This window comes from Dendrobates tinctorius, unplaced genomic scaffold (assembly GCF_039654945.1).
Source record: "Dendrobates tinctorius isolate UK_male_01 unplaced genomic scaffold, ASM3965494v1 ptg000084l, whole genome shotgun sequence".
NCBI lineage: Eukaryota > Metazoa > Chordata > Amphibia > Anura > Dendrobatidae > Dendrobates > Dendrobates tinctorius.
The window spans coordinates 51589890-51609167 of NW_027361752.1; the positions used below are offsets into that span (position 1 = coordinate 51589890).

A 19278-nucleotide genomic window follows, 5' to 3' on the forward strand; every position below is an offset into this window, starting at 1 on the left:
TTCATTCTTGCCTTAATATATGCCTATTGTATTATTACACGTTTAGTTAGGCTGATTATTTCTACGCCTATGCATTGTTTAGCGTGGGGACATAGGGTTAATCTATATGATGTTGTTCCGGTTCTTTATACATTTTCTCTTTCGGGTTAGATATAGTCATTCCTATGATCCACTTCTTTCCCATGGCCGTGCGCATCGCCATGCTGTCTGTGGCTCCGCGCTGCGGCCGGCATCTATATGCACGGTGCTCTGCCTCGGGTTTTCCCGGCGCGTGCGGACTGTGCATGATGCCTGGCCGCAGTGACGGACCTGCAGACACCATGGCGCATGCGCCGCTGGCGCCAATATCATTGGTGGATACGGGTCACATGACCGGGTTCAAGGGCTATTTTAAGGCCCTACTTGGATACTTACAGTCATCTCCTCCTTGATAAAGAGGCGGGGGACGTCGCGAAACGCGCGTCGGGGGCTTCACTGCCGGGCTCTCCTCTTCTTCCCCTCCCTGTTAAGTTACCCTATGGGAACTCTTGCAGTTCTGGGGCTAACTGTTCTTATGGAGTACTTACGCCATGCCCCTAATGCAATTAGCACTTGTGTCTTATTTGGCCACTGATTTGTAGTGACTTGGCCTTTACATGTTTATAGGGCACCATGATATGAGATATCACATGTGTTATATTCCCCCAAAGGTATTCTTACCGGGTTGTTTCCATCTAGGGTAGGTTGAGGGGTTGTTTCATGGGACATATTGTCCACATATATTTATGAGCACTCTGTTGCTATGTTTTTTGTATCATTGGTGTTTAATAAAATGTGGATATTTTTATACATAAAATTAATCGCATGCTCTTATGTTTCTCCTGATATTCATAAAAAATAACTACGGTAATCATCAAATTTTTGCCTCTTTCACTGGAATTGTCACCCATGATTTCGAGATCAGATGGTGTATATACTGAAAAGTTGCAGTCTGTCATAAATGATAGAATCCCTTTAGATTTTCTGGGGGATACAAATGCATGGCAGTGATGGCTATGAAAGGGTTAAGCACTCTACCTCCTGTGCTCTCCAGTGCAAGTCTGATTATGTGAGATTCAATTTTGCTTTTTTCTTTTTCCTCCCAGGCTTTTAATCAATTAATTCTACCACTCGGAGACAGAGAAAATAACTTCATATATTATTAACCAAATTCCAGCTGATTACAGAAACTACAATTATTTACCAAGCCTTAAATTAGCAAATTAATTAATGAAGCTGCACAGGGGAGGGTGAATGACACTATCCTCCTCAGGCACAATTTTGAAGGATCAGTCCTAATACAATATAAGAGCTTAGAACAATAAATAAGATTTTGGTCGCCTGCAGCCACCACTAGGGGGAGCTCAGAAGATTACTGCACACTTTTACATTAAGATCCAAATATAAACAGTATGCAGCAAACTCTTACACTCCCCCTACTGGTGGCTGCAGGAAATGCAGGGGATTTATAGATCAATCAATAATTCTGTAAGCAAATTAATTAAAACTGAGCTTTGTATTTCTGCCAGGTATTTCCACAGCCAAAACAAAATAAGTAACATGCTACTTTTTATACACACGGATATAAAAAATATTTAATACACAATTTTTATATTTCATGTGAAGGGGTTTGCATGCTGTTTGAGTGTTGTCAGACTTGACGTGGGTTTCGGAATGGAATCCGCAATGAAAGGCTTGCATTCTGCATGCCACTAGAATGTTGTTATCTATCCTTCTATGTTCCAATGTTCATGAATATTAGGACCAATCATCCAAAATGTGCCCAATGAGGATAGAGTGTGCCCTCCTATTTATTAAGCTGATGGATGGGGACAGTGATACCGTATATGTACAGTGGGGAAAATAAGTATACAATGTGATTTTCTGCTTGGTTTTTTTTTAGATTCTGTCTCTGACAGTTGGAAGTTTACCTACAATAAAAATTACAGACCTCTCCGTTCTTTGTAGGCGGGAAAACTTGCAAAATTGTCAGTGTGTCAAATATTTATTTTCCCCACTGTATACGATATTTTTTGGACTATAAGGCTGGTTTCACACTTGCATTTTTTTGCGCTGTATTTTAGCGCTAAAAAACGCATGCGCTTTTTTTCCCCTATATTTTGCATGGGATGCGCTTATGTGCGCATACACGTGTTTGTACGCGTTTTTACGCGCATGCGTTTTTTTGTGGTGTGCGCTCGGTCGCACAAAATGTATCCTGTTGCATCTTTTGGGCATCCGACTTGCCTCAAAAAAACGCATGCGCGCGCAATGCGTTTTTTTACAGCAAGACACCCATTGTAAGTCTATGGGTGCGCATACGTGCGCATTGGCATGCTCATGTATGCGTTTTTTGCGCATGCGTTTTTTTGTTGACCATTGGTTAGACAATGGAAATTAGGGGTTTGGGTTAGAGTTAGGGTTAGTTAAGGGGGTTTAGGGTTAGGGTTAGTATGGTTTGGTTAAGGGTTAGGGTTTAGGGTTAGTTAGGGTTTAGGGTTAGTAGGGTTTGGTTAAGGGTTAGGGTTAGTAGGGTTTGGTTAAGGGTTAGGGTTAGTAGGGTTTGGTTAAGGGTTAGGGTTAATATGGTTTGGTAAAGGGTTAGGGTTAGTATGGTTTGATTAGGGTTAGGGTTAGTAAAGTCATGGTTTGGGTTAGTGTTAATCCTAACCCTATCTTGATTTTTTTGGTGAGGCCAACTAATGTTGGAAAAAAACGCAAACGCCGTAAAAACGCACTAAAAACGCAGACAAACGCATAAAAACGCTGCGTTTTTTTCATGCATGCGCATAAAAATGCTTGAAAAAAACGCAGCATTTGCGTTTTTTCCATGCGTTTTTTTGCGGGAAAAATGTGCTGCAAAAAAAAGCAAGTGTGAAAGTAGCCTAAGACGCATTTTTTCTTCCAAAAATGTGGAGGAAAATGGGAAGTGCGTCTTATAGTCCGAATGTATCTGCTCTGGCAGTGGTGGGGAGGTGGGGGAGCGGCGGGTCACAGCAGGCAGGAGATGGCTGCTACGGCTAACTCCTGTGCCCGCTGCTAAAGAGAAATGAATATTCACTCAATTCCACACCCATGGGCGTGGAAAGCAATGAAAATTCACTTCTTTTTAATAGCGGACACGCTGTTAACCTCAGCAGCCGGCTTCCTGCAGCTGACGGGCGTTCACGTGTGCTCGCTACTTAAGGCAATGAATATTCACTGCTCGCCACTGCCATAGGCATGGAATGCATTGAATATTCATTCCATTTAGTAGCGAGCACATGTGATTGCCCGGCAGCTGTAGGTGTGGTTAACACTGTGCTCGCTGCTAAAGAGCAATGAATACTCACTGCACTCCACGTATATAGTCCGGGTATGGAGAGCAGTGAGTATTCCAGCAGCTGTGTCCCTGGGCTGCTTGTAACGCTGCCATTCACCTCCATTATCGAGCGCATCACCTAATGCATGCCATAATCGGCATGCGCTAGCGATGTGCCGTCATTCTGTGACGGACCCTCGGACGCGGTCTGCAGCGTCCGAGGGTCAGTCACTGCTACCGCAGATGAAGCATCTGCGCTAGCGGTATAGCATAACGCGATCGCATTATGCTATAGCGTTAACCCAGTCCGTCAACACTATGCGCTGAACGGACTGCATTAACGCAGTATGAACCTGGCCTAAGCAAAGCATGACGTTACTACCATACGCTGCTTAAAGCATAAAGCAGCTGCTGGCATCAGAATAAGACGCTGTGAGGGAGCGCAGGAAGGCAAGTATAATTTTTTATGTCTTTGTTATGTTTTCCTGATGGGGCCATGCATACCAGGATAAGAATATATACATGTGTATATATATATATATATATATATATATATATATATATATATAAAAACTGCTATACACAAAATGTAATAACACTTACTTGTCCCGGGCCGAGCGTCTGACACATCGACCAGGGGCCCTGTAGCCTGTGAGACGGACTGGTAATGCACTGTGTGAGTGACAGTTAACGACTTCTGTTTCGATGACTCCCCGAAATCAGCATCAGTCAATAGCACCGTAGATCTGTCATCTGGAGCAAGAGAAGATTTAATGTTAGGAGAAGATTTAAAGGCGACAACTGAGAAGCTCAAAACCTTTGGCCCACTTTATGCATTGATTAAAAAAGCAAAAAACTGATTTAACATTGAAATTTTTTTTTTACGTATTTTTTTTTGCATTTATGTCACATTTTCTGTGTGCAGAAATAGAGGAATAAATTGCTCGGTGTCTTGGATAAATCTTGACTCTAGACAGTGAAGCGAGGAATGATAGCTGGAGAGATGGAACGGGCGTTCTGTCTGCATTGCTTGCAAAGCAAGAGAGCCCATTAAACTGGGAAGAAGCGAGACTGCAGAAAAGGATGTTCTTATCTCCTGGTCATTAGTGAGGAGACAAAAAGATTCAGATTCTGGATGTGGAGGGCAAATCGGGAAAAAAGATCAGAATCGTCAGCAGTCTGAAGTGTCCTAATGTTTACTTGACGAAATATAGGTCATTAGAAAAAATATCTATATTATTTTTGTAAGTACATTGTAACTTTTAATAGGGGAGCAGGGATGATTTCCTTTGAATTATGATCTGGTGCAAAAAGGGAGATTGTACAATCCTGTAACCAAAAAATTCAAAGGAAGCAGAAAAAGTTAGACGAGGTCAAAAAAAAAAATCACAAATCTGATGCTGATGCTGGACCTCTGTCTGGCTCACCAGTACAAAAAAAAATTGTAATAAAAGGAGAAAAATTAATCAAATATTTTTTTTTCAATGAAGTGTAAGATATTGCCATTACAAAGTAATTCCAAACTTCCCAACTTGGTAGGTCATCACTTTAGTTACTGATTTCAGAGTCTGATCGCTGGGACTCCCTGTGAGAGCGGAGCGTCTGGCTATCACAGACAGTCACATACACACTAGAGACATTCTGACGGGCATTGTGAAGTCCCAACAAGTTTTTCACTCCGTCCCATCACTCGGGATAATCCCACTATATTCAGATTTGTGGGTGGAGGGGAATAAATCATATATATGTAATGTAATCAAATTTTAAAGGGCATCCGTCAGCAGGTTTCTGTTATGTAATCTGAGAACAGTATGATGTAGGGGCAGAGACCCTGATTCCAGCAGTGTGATACATATTGGGCTTGTGATTTGCTGTTTCGATACAATCAGTGTTTTATCAGTAGGAGATTATCACTAGAGGACTAAGTGTCTTGTGCCTCCTGGTCCAGCCACATGCCCACCAATCAGGAGTGTGTGTGGGCGGGGTTATACAGAGCTCAGCATTCCGAGCTCTGTTACATCTGCAGCAGAGAAAACTGTGATTCTATCAAAACTGCTGCACCCAATAATCTAAGTGATACATCACTGGAATCAGAGTCTCAGCCCCTTCATTATGCTGCTGTCAGATTACAAAGTAAAAACCTACTATAGTTTATCCCATATGAAATGCACAGCTTATGTTACAGATGTAGCCGCTGATTTACGCTATTTCTCTAGGACAGCGTAGACGCCCGCGCCACATTACAATCCCTCAGATAACATGCTCATGGCTGCTACATGTGTATATGGCTGAGATTCACCAGTTTTACAAGAATCAACCCCACTGTCATATCTATAAAACCGGTGGGTAAAAAAAAGGCAGGTATGGAGCCAGCAGGTGCCCTAGCAAACACAGATATCGGTAACTCCCAGACTTTAATTAGTTACCTCTCTATTCAGCTCTACGGAGAGTAAAGACTGGAGGGGATTAACAGGGGTGGTCCCAGGGAATTAAAAGAGGTAGTCCCAGAGGATTAAAAGGGGTGGTCCAGAGGATTAAAAGGGGTGGTCCCAGGGAATTAAAAGAGGTGGTCCCAGAGGATTAAAAGGGGTGGTCCAGAGGATTAAAAGGGGTGGTCCCAGAGGATTAAAAGGGGTGGTCCAGAGGATTAAAAGGGATGGTCCCAGAGGATTAAAAGGGGTGGTCCCAGAGGATTAACATGGGTGGTCCCAGAGGTTGGACTGACATCTCTCAGGCACACATGTATAGAAATATCCCTTTAATAACTGCATCTTTTCAGGTGGCACATCATCATCAAGGATGACACAACATCATCAAAGATGCCATGACATCATCAAGGCTGGCACGGCATTGTCAAGGATGGCACATCATCAAAGAAGTGATGACATCATCAGGGATGGCACGACATAATCAAGGATATCCAACATTATATTCCCTGCTTGAATCACACCAGTCTCTTGTTATGTATTCATGAAGCAGGTGGCTCAGGATGAACACTACTAAAGGCTCCAAACCCCACAAGGAACAGCAGCGTCTTATTTCGCAACATCTTTCCCATTCTCTTTATGTTGTAAACTCGACGTTACTAAACAAGGAGAATTTCCTCCATTCATGAGCGCGTCTCCCCTCGGGCATCGATCCTCGGGAGATTCGCTTAGGATAGAAAACAGAGGGATGTGGAAGAAACAGGTGGAAGGATTTTCGATCTGTAAGCGCGCGAAGGGGGCCATAAAGCATCGGCGTCATCCCTCCTGAGACGCCCGCAAGCCTTATTTATACAGTGGAGGAGCTTTCATTGCTCGGAGGGGCTGGAAGTTTTCCACTTTTCCGTTAAGTCTTCCGTGTGACAGCGATGGGGCGGCCGCGACTCTGCACACTTCTGTTGTTTGCATTTTTTGCCCAAACAAGGCAGCGGGCGGACAGTATGTGCTGGAAATACGAGGATTAAAGCCTCGCAGGTTATTAGGAGTCTGTGCGTGCGCCAAGGGACAAGGTAACGGCACCGAGATGCTGCCAAGATTAACTCCCACTGCTGCCCGGCCAGACAACACTTAATTGCTTCATTGATGTGTCCGCCGCTAACCTGCACGCCCGGGATGTGGAGTGACAGAGCAGTCGACCGCCAGTCATCTAACATGTTACATTGGATCTGTCCACCCAGCGTTCCCAAATTAAGCCCTCATCTAATGCTGGTACCCATAGAGCGAGAGAATGGTGAAGATTAGCTGTTCAGGATTCTGGGAAAGCTGGGTCCTGTGCGAGCAGTAATGTATATAGAAGTTGCATAGATCCTATTAGGGATATAAAAGGTGGTATAGAAAGGAACCATTAAAGGGATTACTAGGTTTAAAGCAATTGAAATCACTCTTGAATTTCCCAACATTTTCAAATACAAATTTTGTTTGTCAGGAATGGGTTAAAAAAAAGTTCATTATCATGTTCTGGGGTCCAGCCGAAAACTCAGAGCACGATAAATAGTTTTTTTTTTTAACCATAAATTCGATTTGCATCAATTTCCAGCTAATCAGAAGAATTGTAATGTCAGCACATTCTTTCATCTTTAGAATGAGTTAACTGAGAATATGTCAGTGAGCTCTTTCAGTTTTATGGGAGAGTTAGTAGAGCTCGTGTTTGTCATCTTTCCGAGCTCCTCTTGGCCGATGTGTGACCACAGACATCTCACATTAAAGCTGAATGTGCAGAGGAAGAAAGAGCTGACAAGAGTCAAAGGACGCAAAATTTTTAATGAAACACTATTGCAAAAATTATTTTTAGACCCAAATACACGGAATTAAAAAAAAAACAATTGCTGGCCATAATTGGACAACCCCTTTAAGATGAGTCTTTTATTGCACTTCAACCCCATTAAAATGAATGGAGTTGTGCTGCAATACCAGACACGACCCATAATCAGGGGTGGCGTTGTATCTGAAATGTTTCAAACCCGTTTAATACAAGACAACCCCCTTAATACAGGTATAGTGAAACATACAGTTAGGTCCATATATATTTGGACAGAGACAACATTTTTCTAATTTTGGTTCTAGACAATGTTAAGTAGCTAAAACTCCTAAACCCTTCATCCAATGTTAATGTGGATACCCTCAAATGAAAGCTGAAAGTCTGAACTTCAACTGCATCTGAATTGTTTTGTTTAAAATTCATTGTGGTAATGTCTAGAACCAAAATGAGAAAAATGTTGTCTCTGTCCAAATATATATGGACCTAACTGTAACAGCAAGCCCAGACTATACAGGACTTATTTATGCTTCCATTAGTCAGCAAATGAGCTGCATACCCCAAAAGGCAGATTTTTTAAATCAAGACTATAGCAAGTATGACTCCTTATCAGCTGTGGGACTACAGCTCCCAGCAGGTCCTGACAGTCACAGTGATGTGACAGGAGAGCAGGGGTCTCTGTGATCAGCGGCCCCTGGCATGTCGCAGCCCCGGTGACCCCTGTGATATTTGCTCCCTGTGAGCGGTCTGCAAATTCTGTTTCCAAAACAAATGTTGCTGCGGAGACAGATGAACGTTATTCCGTATTAGCAAATAATCCGCTTACACAGGAAGCGCAGCGCCGTACGGGGGAGGTCCAGCAACACCGGCTCATAGGGACACGGCGTCCCCATGTGTGTGAGCGGCCCGTCCCTCATAGGCCAATTCTATCAGGTGTGAGATTGTTACATAGTGCAGTAATACAGGCGCAGTGTACGGTATTACATGAGGGTACTGTGATGTATGTGTGTAATGTATGGCACTATATGGCACTGCATATGTTGTATGCTGCTATTATGTATACAGCATTGGTACGTGATTAGTGAGCGGGTGATGACGGCACAGCATGAGGCTGGTATTACGGCACTGTATGGCGGACATGGTATGATACTGTTATGTAGGCCCTGTAGTATTATCTGTACTGCATAGAGCTAATATGTAGGCAAGGTAAGGTACTATTATGTGTAATGTACGGTACCATTATGTAGGTGCTGTACGATAGTATGTGTACAGTATGGTACTATTCTTCCATCACTTTATTTTACTATTATGTGTATTTTATGGTACTATTATGTACGCACTGTATGGCAGTATTATATGCACTTTATGGTTATGTTATGTAGGCAATCTATGGTATTATGTGTACTGTAGACACTGTATAGTAGTACAATATGTACGGTATGGTAGTATGTTGTGTAGGCATTATACAGTGGCATTATCGGTACTGTGTGGTACTATTATATACACACTGTAGTATACATACAGTATGATACTAATATGTATGCATTTTATTGTAGCATTTTATCTACTCTATGGTAGTATTATGCATGCACTCTGTGGTTAGTAATATGTACTGTATGGCACTATTATGTAGGCACTGTATGATAGCATTTTATGTACTCTATGGTAGTATTATGCAGGCACTCAGTGGTAGTATTATTTATTGCATGGCACTATTTCTTTATGTAGGCAATGTATGGTAGCATATACTCTATGGTAGCATTATGCAGGGACCCAGTGGTAATATTATGTACTGTGTGAAGTTATTTTGTGGACACGGTTTGTAAGTTAAAGGATGTTACTATGACACACACAATATTTTAACGTTATTACTTTGCACTTGTGCTTCTTGTGATAGAGAAGTTTTGTCTCGGGGCTAACACTGGTCCTGTAGAAAAGAGCCAGCGCCGTCCCACTGATATCTCTGCACTGAGGTCACTGAGCCAGCAAAGAGAAGGAACCGAGAAGAAATCGCCGTCCTGGCCCAGAAGACACGTACCGATAGTCTCCATGGTGTCCCGCTCTTCTATAAGGAGCTGTGCGCGGGGAATATCGATGTGCATTCTCAGGGTCTGCTGCTTGTTCAGTGTGTCAGACGTCCGCGTATTCTTACTGAAGGCGTAAAAAAAGGAGGAAAAAATAAATAGGATTATAAAAAAAAAACGGTTAAGTATCAATCTGAAACCAGCAGTAAAAGGACACAGTCTATAAAAAATCCTTCAGCAAGCGACTCTGCATGGACACGCCGTAGACTTTAATGGATAGGGATCTATAACCAGCCGACGTCGCCTTTACTGTAGATCTGTATTTTACTAGCACTTCTGTTTAATGAGCTGCTGGCGGCCGGCCTCCTGCAGTCACACGGAGCACAAATAATAACATACAAGTGGGTAATAAAGCATAAAATAACATTTCAGTCCTGTTTACAAGAGTCTGATGGAGGGAAGATCCTAAGCGCAGCGCTCGCAGACATCGTCCTGGGAAAGTGGAGCTTTACAAGACGCTTTACCACTGACACTTTGCTGTCGAGATTTTACGCTGACTTTAACCTTCATTTTTATGCCAGTCTCTACATTTATATACAAAGTTGCCAGGAAGTCATCACCACTTTTCTGTCATTTGTGTGATCCAGCATGGTGAAAACTGCCTTTATAGATCTACTATATACTATGGAAAATTGAGGGGGAAGTCCACCTTTAGAGACTTTTTTTTCTTAAGTTAAATGAATGTATTTGGGGTTAAAAAAAAATTGCAATTGGATTTCATTAAATATTTTGCATCATTTGGCTTTTACAGGTTCTTTGTTTGTCGGCACATTCTTCAGGCGATATGAGAGGAGCTCAGAAAAAGACAGATAAAAGTGTTACAAACTCTCCGACATACCTTCGAAGCGAGCTCACTGATGGATCCTCAGTTAGCTCATTTTGCAGTCAACAAAGAGCCTACAGAAGGTAAATAGTGCACAATTTGTAACGAAATTCAATTGCAAAAATCATTTTTAGCCGAAACGATATTCATCTAAAGAAAGAAAAATAACTTTCCCTAAAATTGGATATTCTCTTCAACCCTCCATACACAATTTTTATATTCTATCCATGTGTATTCTTTAGGTTGACAGCTACCACTAGATGGCGCTAAATGAAGACTGATTCATACAGGCTCACTGAACTCCAATGTATCTAGTTTAGAAATTCCTGAAACTGTTATCTGACTTAAATACGTCATTTTTTTTTAACCTGGGGTAAATGCCACTGTTTTTTTTGAATCCGGCGTTGTTTTTCTCTCGTTCTTGCCCTTCTCCGCTCCTGAGATATGGCCCCCTCTTCCCGGAATATAAATCTAATCTTTTTAGCCAAGTGGGCATGATAAAAAAAAATATCTACTAGCTAATGACCACATCCACTTGGCTAAGAAGACTAGATTTATACAGAGTGAAGATAGGACCATATCTCAGGAATGGAGAGGCACAGCAACAAAAGAGAAACATCGTCGGATTCAGGAGAACAGTGGCTTTTACATCAGGTACAAACATTATATATTTTTAATAGTTCAGCAACACAAATTTAGCTCCTGTCTGGTTTTCTTCAATGTATAGGCCCAGGGTGACTAGCTCACAGCAAATAGGATAATGCCATAATACAGGGTCTGTGAACAATGATTGTCATCCTGCTTGCATATGGTTTCTATGTATACGGAGACCTATTCTGACATCGCAGAAGGGATATTTAGTGGCTACATCTCAGCCACATCCTCTATATTAACTTAGGGACAAAAAACCAATTTTATGACTTAAATTAATTACGGTAAGCCGTTATTAGATTTCCATTAATTGTGTGACTGCACCTGAAGGAAGAAAACGCTAAGGCTGTGTGCCCACGTAGCGTTTTTTTAAGCGTTTCCGCTGCGATTTTAAACGCGCGATTCTGCCGCGGAAACACTTAAGAAAAGCATTCCATGCATTCCTAATTAAAAACGCACATGTTGTGCCAATGGTGCGTTTTTTACCGCTGCGGAATCGCATAGCGGAACAATCTAATTTCTTCTTCTCAAAAATTTTGAAAAAAAAGTTGTCAAATATGGAATTTTGGACTTCCATTTTTGTAACTTCCCAGCTTATAAAAACTAAATCGCTGATCACACAACCATTATGGTTAGTTTTTAGAGGTCAATGGTGATGACAGTGGCGTGAACAGGGGCTATAAAGGATCCTGTGAATAGTAGTTCCTTCACTCCAAAAGAATGGGAATACAGCACTCTCTAAAACAGGGTTCCCCAACTCCAGTCCTCAAGGCCCACCAACAGGTCAGGTTTTCAGGATTTCCTTAGTATTGCCCAGGTGATAATTGTATCACCTGTACAATACAAGGGAAATCCTGAAAAGATGACCTGTTGGTGGGCCTTGAGGACTGGAGTTGGGGAAGCCTGCTCTAAAAGGTTTGGGTCCCTTTAGGATCTGCTCAAATTTTCTTGTATCATAAAAAAAAACCTCACCTTCTTAAGATGGCACAAATTTACCATATGTGGTCCAGAGAAAGGTGGTCTACTACTTTCACTGAACACCCTCATTATGGTTAGAGTATGGGCCCTAAATGTCCTAATATCTTCAAATGACCCCCTCTGGACATCGTTATGATCCATTTTTGTATATTGCCCACTATAGTAGTTTTTTCACAAACCTGTATAATGGCCGCTTTTGAGTTCCGGCCTTATTTTACCCAATCCCCGTTTATAGTGAACCACAATGCCATCCAGGAGACACCATGTGTAGGTGGCATTTGGGAACATCTGAGGGAAATACAGTTGAAGGAAAAGATCTGCGATGTCCAGTTTGGTCCTCTGCGGTAGCAGGCTCAGGGTAGTCTTCTTTTCTAAGGCTGGCATCTTTGGCCGGCATCCTGGGCACCTCTTGGGCGACATCGTGGGCTGCCATGTGAGAACAGATTGGACGCCGAAATACGCCGAATCTTTTTGTTGAACCCTACAGTAGAGCCTTAGGTCAAGCAGGTGCCTACTGCCCTGAAGTTAGGTCTAGGCCCAATCTACCCTAAAGGAGGTTGTCCAGTATCGATTGGACAACCTCCTTACATATGTATGATATTTAGCTGGCTGGAAGAAGGAGGGAATGATCATTTTAACAACTTCCATACCACGATGAAACAAAGAATGAAACAGAAAGTAAAAACTATCAAAACCAGATAGTGATATCCTGAAAAGTTCCAGTGAGATTCTCTTACCTCATGAGCATTTCAGCCAAACTTTTTGCATCTGGAATAGAAAAAAAAGTTACATCAGATCAACAAAAAAGTTTGTGGTTGCAATCGTGTTCATTCATGGACTTGTTATACAAGAGTTGTAATATGGCTTTTTACCTGCAGGACACATTGAAAAACTATAAACGTTAGAGAAACAGAGTAGATATGTAGAGAGCCAGCCTCATGGCCCGTGACGGCGTGATGTACGCCAAGCTCTTGGGACTACCTGTGATATTTGTAACTATGGCCGGTTTCACACATCAGTGTTTCGTGGTCCGAGGACAGAACATAATTCAGGGACCAGCACCTGACAGCCTTATATATACCTGTGGGGTTGTTTAGATCTGGTCTATGCATCAAGGTCTGCACACGAACCATGAAACACGGATGTGAAACCGTCCTCCTGACTTGTGCTGTGTATTCATGTTCTTCATCCTACACATCAACTACTAGAAGTGTAATTCCCCGATATTATCTTCTCACACCTAGATCTGGCCCTGCGCTGCAGCCAATAATCCCAAAAATTACAGTAATCTCACATTTAGCGAAACCAGTCCCAGGCCAACTCCAGTGCAACATAACAACAGTAATGAGATACCTACAGTACATCACAAAAGTGAGTACACCCTCCCCCCCTTTCTTGTAAATATTTTATTGTCTTTTTTCATGGGACAATACTGAAGATCTGACACTGCGATACCATGTACAGTAGTCAGTGTGCAGCTTGTGTAACGGTGCAAATTTGGTGCCCACCAAGTAGCTAACAGCCATTAAACTGCTGACAACAAAAGTGAGTACACCCCCAGGTGAAAATAGTCAAATTGTGCCAAATTAGCCATTTTCCCTCCGTGGTGTCAGGTGACTCATATTAGTGTTACAAAGTCACAGATGTGAATAGTGAGCAGGTGTGTAATATTTAGTGTTCTCTCACACTTTCTCATACCGGTCACTGGAAGTTCATCATGGCAAAGAACTCTGAGGATCTGAAAAAAAGAATTTGCTTTTCTACATAACCAAGGCTATAAGACGATTGCCAACACCCTGGCATTGAGCTGCAGCCCGATGGCCAAGACAATACAGCGGTGTAACATGACAGTGTAATGACACCTAAGGTGTCACTGACGCTGCCTAGGCACGTGAATGAGCACAGGGAGTGCAGGCAGAAGGCATGCAGTGCGCAAGGACCTGAGACTAGTACAGTTAGTACAGGACCTGGCACTAAGCGATCACGTGATCAGGGGACGGAGCCACCGCACATGAGTGCAGAGAAGGAAACTGAGCAGGCAGAGCACAGGGCAAAGACAGAAAACATGGTCAAGGAGAGCCGAGGGTCAAAAGGCAGACGAGTGCGTAGTACCTAGGGACAAGACAAAGAGTAAACTGAGACAAGCCAAGGGGTCAGATAACCAGGAAGGACAGAGCAGTAGAGCAGTACAAAGCAGGATACAGAGGTAAAAATCAGGGGACAAACCAGGTCATACACAGCAAAGCTCACAAGCACACATTTAAGGACTAGTCACCTGGGTCAGCAACCACTAACCAAGGATACGGAAGTATCACTGACACCAAATTCAGGAACTGCCAGTATCACCGACACCAAAGAGAGACGGACTAAAATTAACCCTGACCTGACCAGGATGGAGGCGTAACCATCCTGTCCAGAGTCATGACTGTACCCCCCTCTCAACGGTGGGCCATCGGACCCCAGGTTTCCCAGGAAACCGGGTGTGAAAGGAGAGCACCAGATGATCAGCATGAACCGATCGGGCAGGAACCCGGGATTGGTCCTCAGGACCATAACCCTTCCAGTGCACAAGATACTGGAGGGAACGGCGGACCAACTGGGAATCCACAATGCTCTCCACCTCGCACTCCTCCTGACAATTCACCAACACAGGCGACAAGGGACCCAATGACGCTTCTTCCACAGCCCCCAATGGTTTCAGCAGGACCCTATGGAATACATTGGGGATCTTAAAAGACGCTTGAAGACACAAACGAAACGCCACTGCATTAATTTGACCCCAAGGGTGGTTTGCACGTTCATGACCGGGCCAATTTTTACAATTCTGACCACTTGTTGGACCCGCCAGCGCTCACCTGGGGTCCTCCTCCTGCCGGCGCTCCCCCTCTCCACTCTCACACCGTCCCCTGCCTGGCTTTGCAGGGGCTCGGCGCGTCGGAGGTCCGTGCATGCGCGCTCGCCCTTCCTCGGCCTCTGTGCATCCTGGGGGCACGTGACACGGTGGCTCCGCCCCATCATGGCGGCGCCCACCGGGTATTTCAGCTGGGCGTCGGGACAGGTAAGACGCCTGTGTGTCTTAGCCCGTGGCGCCTGCTATCCTTGCGCAGCGTCACCCTTGGCCATCAGGTCCCCACGCACCCTCTGTACTGAGCTCTGCTCTCTGCCTTGGTCCCCGTCTGTAGCCTGCTCCCAAGTCTCCCTGTCACTGCCTACCTTCCTCCCTGGTTCCTCTGTTTTCCCTCCTCCTGTGTTCCCTGGTCCGGTCCCTCTCCTGTACCTCTTCCCCTATTGTTGCCTGCCTCCTGTACATTACGCTCCTTTCCCTATCTCGTTCTTTGTCTCATTCCCTAGGTCCAGTCTCGGTTCCGTCCTGACCCTTCTGGCTTCCACTGCCTGCTTCCTGCTACCTTGGTTCTACTCTACACCTCGTATACCTTCCCACACTCTGATCTGCTCTCCTGTATTTACCCCGGGTCGTCCCTTTGGTTCCGGCTGTCGTGGTTCCATCTCCCTTGGGCCTGCCCCTAACACTCCCTGTATAGGGGGTGGTCATCACCTGGTCCGCTCGCCCTCGGGGGCTCTGGAGCCACGACCCAGAGGGTCCACTCTCGGGTTTCTACCTAGAACCCTAACAGAACACACAGGCCATGGACCCCGCCGGAGCCGCTGCGGTTCAAAAGGAGCTGCTCTTTTTGCGGGAGAACCAAACCCGTATCATGGCTTTCATGAAGTCCATGGATTCCCGTCTCTCTGCGCTCCAGGCCTCCGACACGGGGAACGCTTCCCATTTGGCTGGACTGCAACAAGAGCTGGCACAGCAGAGAGATTCCCAGGCCCATATTCTTAGTTATATGGCCTCTATAGACGACCGCTTACACTCCCTGCAGGCAGCCGCCGCGTTCCCCGGCTCAGCTTTGGCTCCTCACCCACCACCCCGCCTAGCTAGGCCACCTCGTTACAACGGGGACCCCAAGCTGTGTCGGGGTTTCCTGAACCAGTGCCGTCTCCACTTCGAACTCCTGCCCCAGCAATATCCCACTGAGCGGGCCAAGGTGGCTTTTATTGTCTCCCACCTCGAGGGAGATGCCTTGGCATGGGTTAACCCTCTCTGGGAGCAGGATGACCCTGTGGTCTCCCAGTTAAGTACCTTTTTTGAGATGTTTCGTCGAGTATTCGACGAACCGGGCCGTCTGGCCTCTACCACGGAATCCTTATTCAACCTCCACCAAGGGTCCCAAACCGTGGGTCAATATGTCATCCGGTTTCGGACCCTATCCTCGGATTTGGGGTGGAACAACGAGGCATTGGTAGGGGCCTTCTGGCGAGGGCTCGCGGGTCGTATTAAGGACGAGTTGGCTGGACGTGATACACCCACCGCCTTAGAGGAACTGATTTCACTGGCCACACGTATTGATCTACGATTCCAGGAACGTGCTCGAGAGAGAAGGCTCCCGCGTTCTTCCCCAGCCATCCGTGGACCACCCTGCCGTCGGTCCGGGATATCCGCTTCAGCTTATATGCCTGAACCCATGCAGGTAGACCGGCTTAAACTATCGGGACAACGCCGGGAGGAGAGGCGCACCAATGGTCTCTGTTTCTATTGTGCAGCGACTCTCATCTGGTCCGTGCCGGCCCGGAACGTCCGGAAAACTCCTCCGCCTAGGTCAGGTAAGAGAGGCCTCCCTAGGTGTATGTGATACCTCTCTACCCCTCACTCTGTCCGTTTTGTTGCACGTTGGTGGTAAACGTTTTTCTTTGGCGGCCTATGTAGATTCCGGCGCAGCAGGAAATTTTATTCGGCTTGAGGAGGTTCTTAAATTCTCGGTTCCGGTTAAGACCTTAGAAACTCCACGGATCCTCGCTTCCGTGGACGGTAAACCTCTTCAAGAGGCAGTTACCCTGGTCACCCATGAGGTAGAACTCCAGGTAGGGGCCTTGCACAAAGAGAAGATCGCCTTTTATGTCCTAGCGGGCATCTCGCACCCTATTCTTCTTGGTCTTCCCTGGTTACGGGCCCACGAGCCTACCTTAGACTGGCATAAGGGCCATATCCTGCGCTGGGGAGAGTCCTGTGGGGCGGGGTGTCTGCTGTCGGTGCGTCCCGTGGGTGGTTCCCGTTCCCTTCCCCTGGTCCCCGGGTTGCCCATCGCTTACAGCTCTTTTTCGGACGTCTTTAGCAAGAAGGAGGCCGAGAACCTCCCGCCGCACCGACCCTACGATTGCCCCATCGATCTCGTCCCTGGAGCCATCCCTCCGAGGGGAAGGATCTATCCGCTCTCGCCGGCAGAGACGCAAGCCATGTCTGAGTACGTTCAGGAGAACTTGGCCAGGGGTTTCATATGGAAGTCTTCCTCTCCTGCAGGCGCAGGCTTCTTTGTCAAGAAGAAGGACGGGTCGCTCCGCCCGTGCACTGACTACAGAGGTTTAAACAGCATCACGATAAAGAACAAGTACCCGTTGCCCCTCATCCCCGAACTCTTTAATCGCCTTAGAGGAGCCCAGATATTTACCAAACTTGATCTCCGAGGAGCCTATAACTTGGTCCAAATTTGCGCTGGGGATGAGTGGAAGACCGCGTTCAATACTCGTGACGGCCACTACGAGTACCTTGTTATGCCTTTTGGCATCTGCAATGCACCTGCAGTATTCCAGGAACTCGTCAACGATATTTTTCAAGACCTCCTCTATTCCTGTGTCGTGGTTTATCTAGACGACATCCTTGTCTTCTCCCCGGATCTCCCTACCCATCGGCGGGACGTACGGCAAGTGTTGCTACGTCTTAGGGAGAACCACCTGTTTGCCAAGTTGAAGAAATGCGTCTTCGAGCAACCGTCCCTGCCGTTTCTAGGATACATCATTTCGAGGTCTGGTCTTAAGATGGATCCTGAGAAAGTGTCCGCTGTCCTGAACTGGCCTCGTCCCCTTGGACTCAAAGCCATCCAACGCTTCCTCGGCTTTGCTAATTATTATAGGCAATTTATTCCTCACTTCTCCACCTTAACCAAGCCTATCTCTGCCCTAGTACGCAAAGGGGCAAAACCCCACCTCTGGCCTCCTGAGGCAGAGGACGCCTTCCAAGCTTTGAAGAAGGAATTCTCTACAGCGCCTGTTCTCCACCGTTCGGATGCCGATAGACCCTTTATTCTTGAGGTCGACACATCATCTGTTGGAGCTGGAGCAGTTCTCCTGCAAAAAACCTCCACTGGTCGGACTGTCACATGTGGATTTTTCTCTAAAGCCTTTTCCCCGCCCGAGCGCAATTATTCCATTGGGGACAAGGAACTACTTGCGATAAAACTGGCTTTAGAGGAATGGCGTTACCTTCTCGAAGGAGCTGTCCATCCCTTCACCATATTTACCGACCACAAGAATCTGGCCTACGTCCAGTCTGCTCAAAGGCTCAACCCTCGGCAAGCCAGATGGTCCTTATTCTTTAGACGCTTTGATTTCGAGCTCCACTTTCGGCCGGGTAATAAAAATACCAAAGCAGATGCGCTATCGAGGTCATTCCTCCCTACGGATGAAGGAGGGTCCTGCTCACATCATCGATCCAGCGAAAATAGTCACTTTAGCTCCTCTAAGTTTGGTTAATCCACCACCCGGCAAGACCTTGGTATTGGACCATGACAAAGTAAGGATTCTGCGTTGGGGACACTCCTCTAAAGTCGCCGGGTATGCTGGAGCCAAAAGCACTCTGTCCCTCATCTCCCGCCATTATTGGTGGCCATCGCTCCGCCAGGACGTCTTGGAGGTCACCGCTTCGTGTCCCTCCTGCGCCCAAAATAAAGTCCCAAGACAGTTACCCTCTGGTCTCTTACATCCGTTGCCTATACCTTCGGTCCCTTAGAGCCATATTGCCATGGATTTTATCACGGATCTACCTCCATCCTCCGGCTGCACTGTCATTTTGGTGGTGGTGGATCGTTTTTCCAAGTGGCCCATTTTATCCCTCTGCCTGGCCTGCCTTCGGCACCCGAGTTGGCGAAGATCTTCTTGCAACATATTTTCCGACTTCATGGTTTTCCCCAGCACATCGTGTCTGACCGTGGTGTTCAATTCACCTCTCGTTTCTGGAGAGCCCTCTGCGGCTCAATGGAGGTAGCCCTGGATTTCTCCTCTGCCTACCACCCGCAGTCCAGTGGCCAAGTGGAACGAATCAACCAGGTGTTAACCTCTTATCTTCT

The 19278-nt window shown here is 45.7% G+C and overlaps 1 protein-coding gene across 2 annotated transcripts in view; it reads right to left on the reverse strand.

Annotated features, from left to right (window-relative positions):
* Positions 1–19278, reverse strand: part of DSCAM (DS cell adhesion molecule) — a 609674-nt gene that overhangs the window by 45501 nt on the left and 544895 nt on the right. For both annotated transcript variants that reach the window (XM_073584700.1, XM_073584699.1), the window contains exons 28-30: positions 12832–12862; positions 9597–9709; positions 3923–4072 (exon numbers count right to left, since the gene is read on the reverse strand). In XM_073584700.1, coding sequence (XP_073440801.1) covers positions 3923–4072; positions 9597–9709; positions 12832–12862 — 294 coding nt within the window. The remainder of the gene's footprint in view (positions 1–3922; positions 4073–9596; positions 9710–12831; positions 12863–19278) is intronic.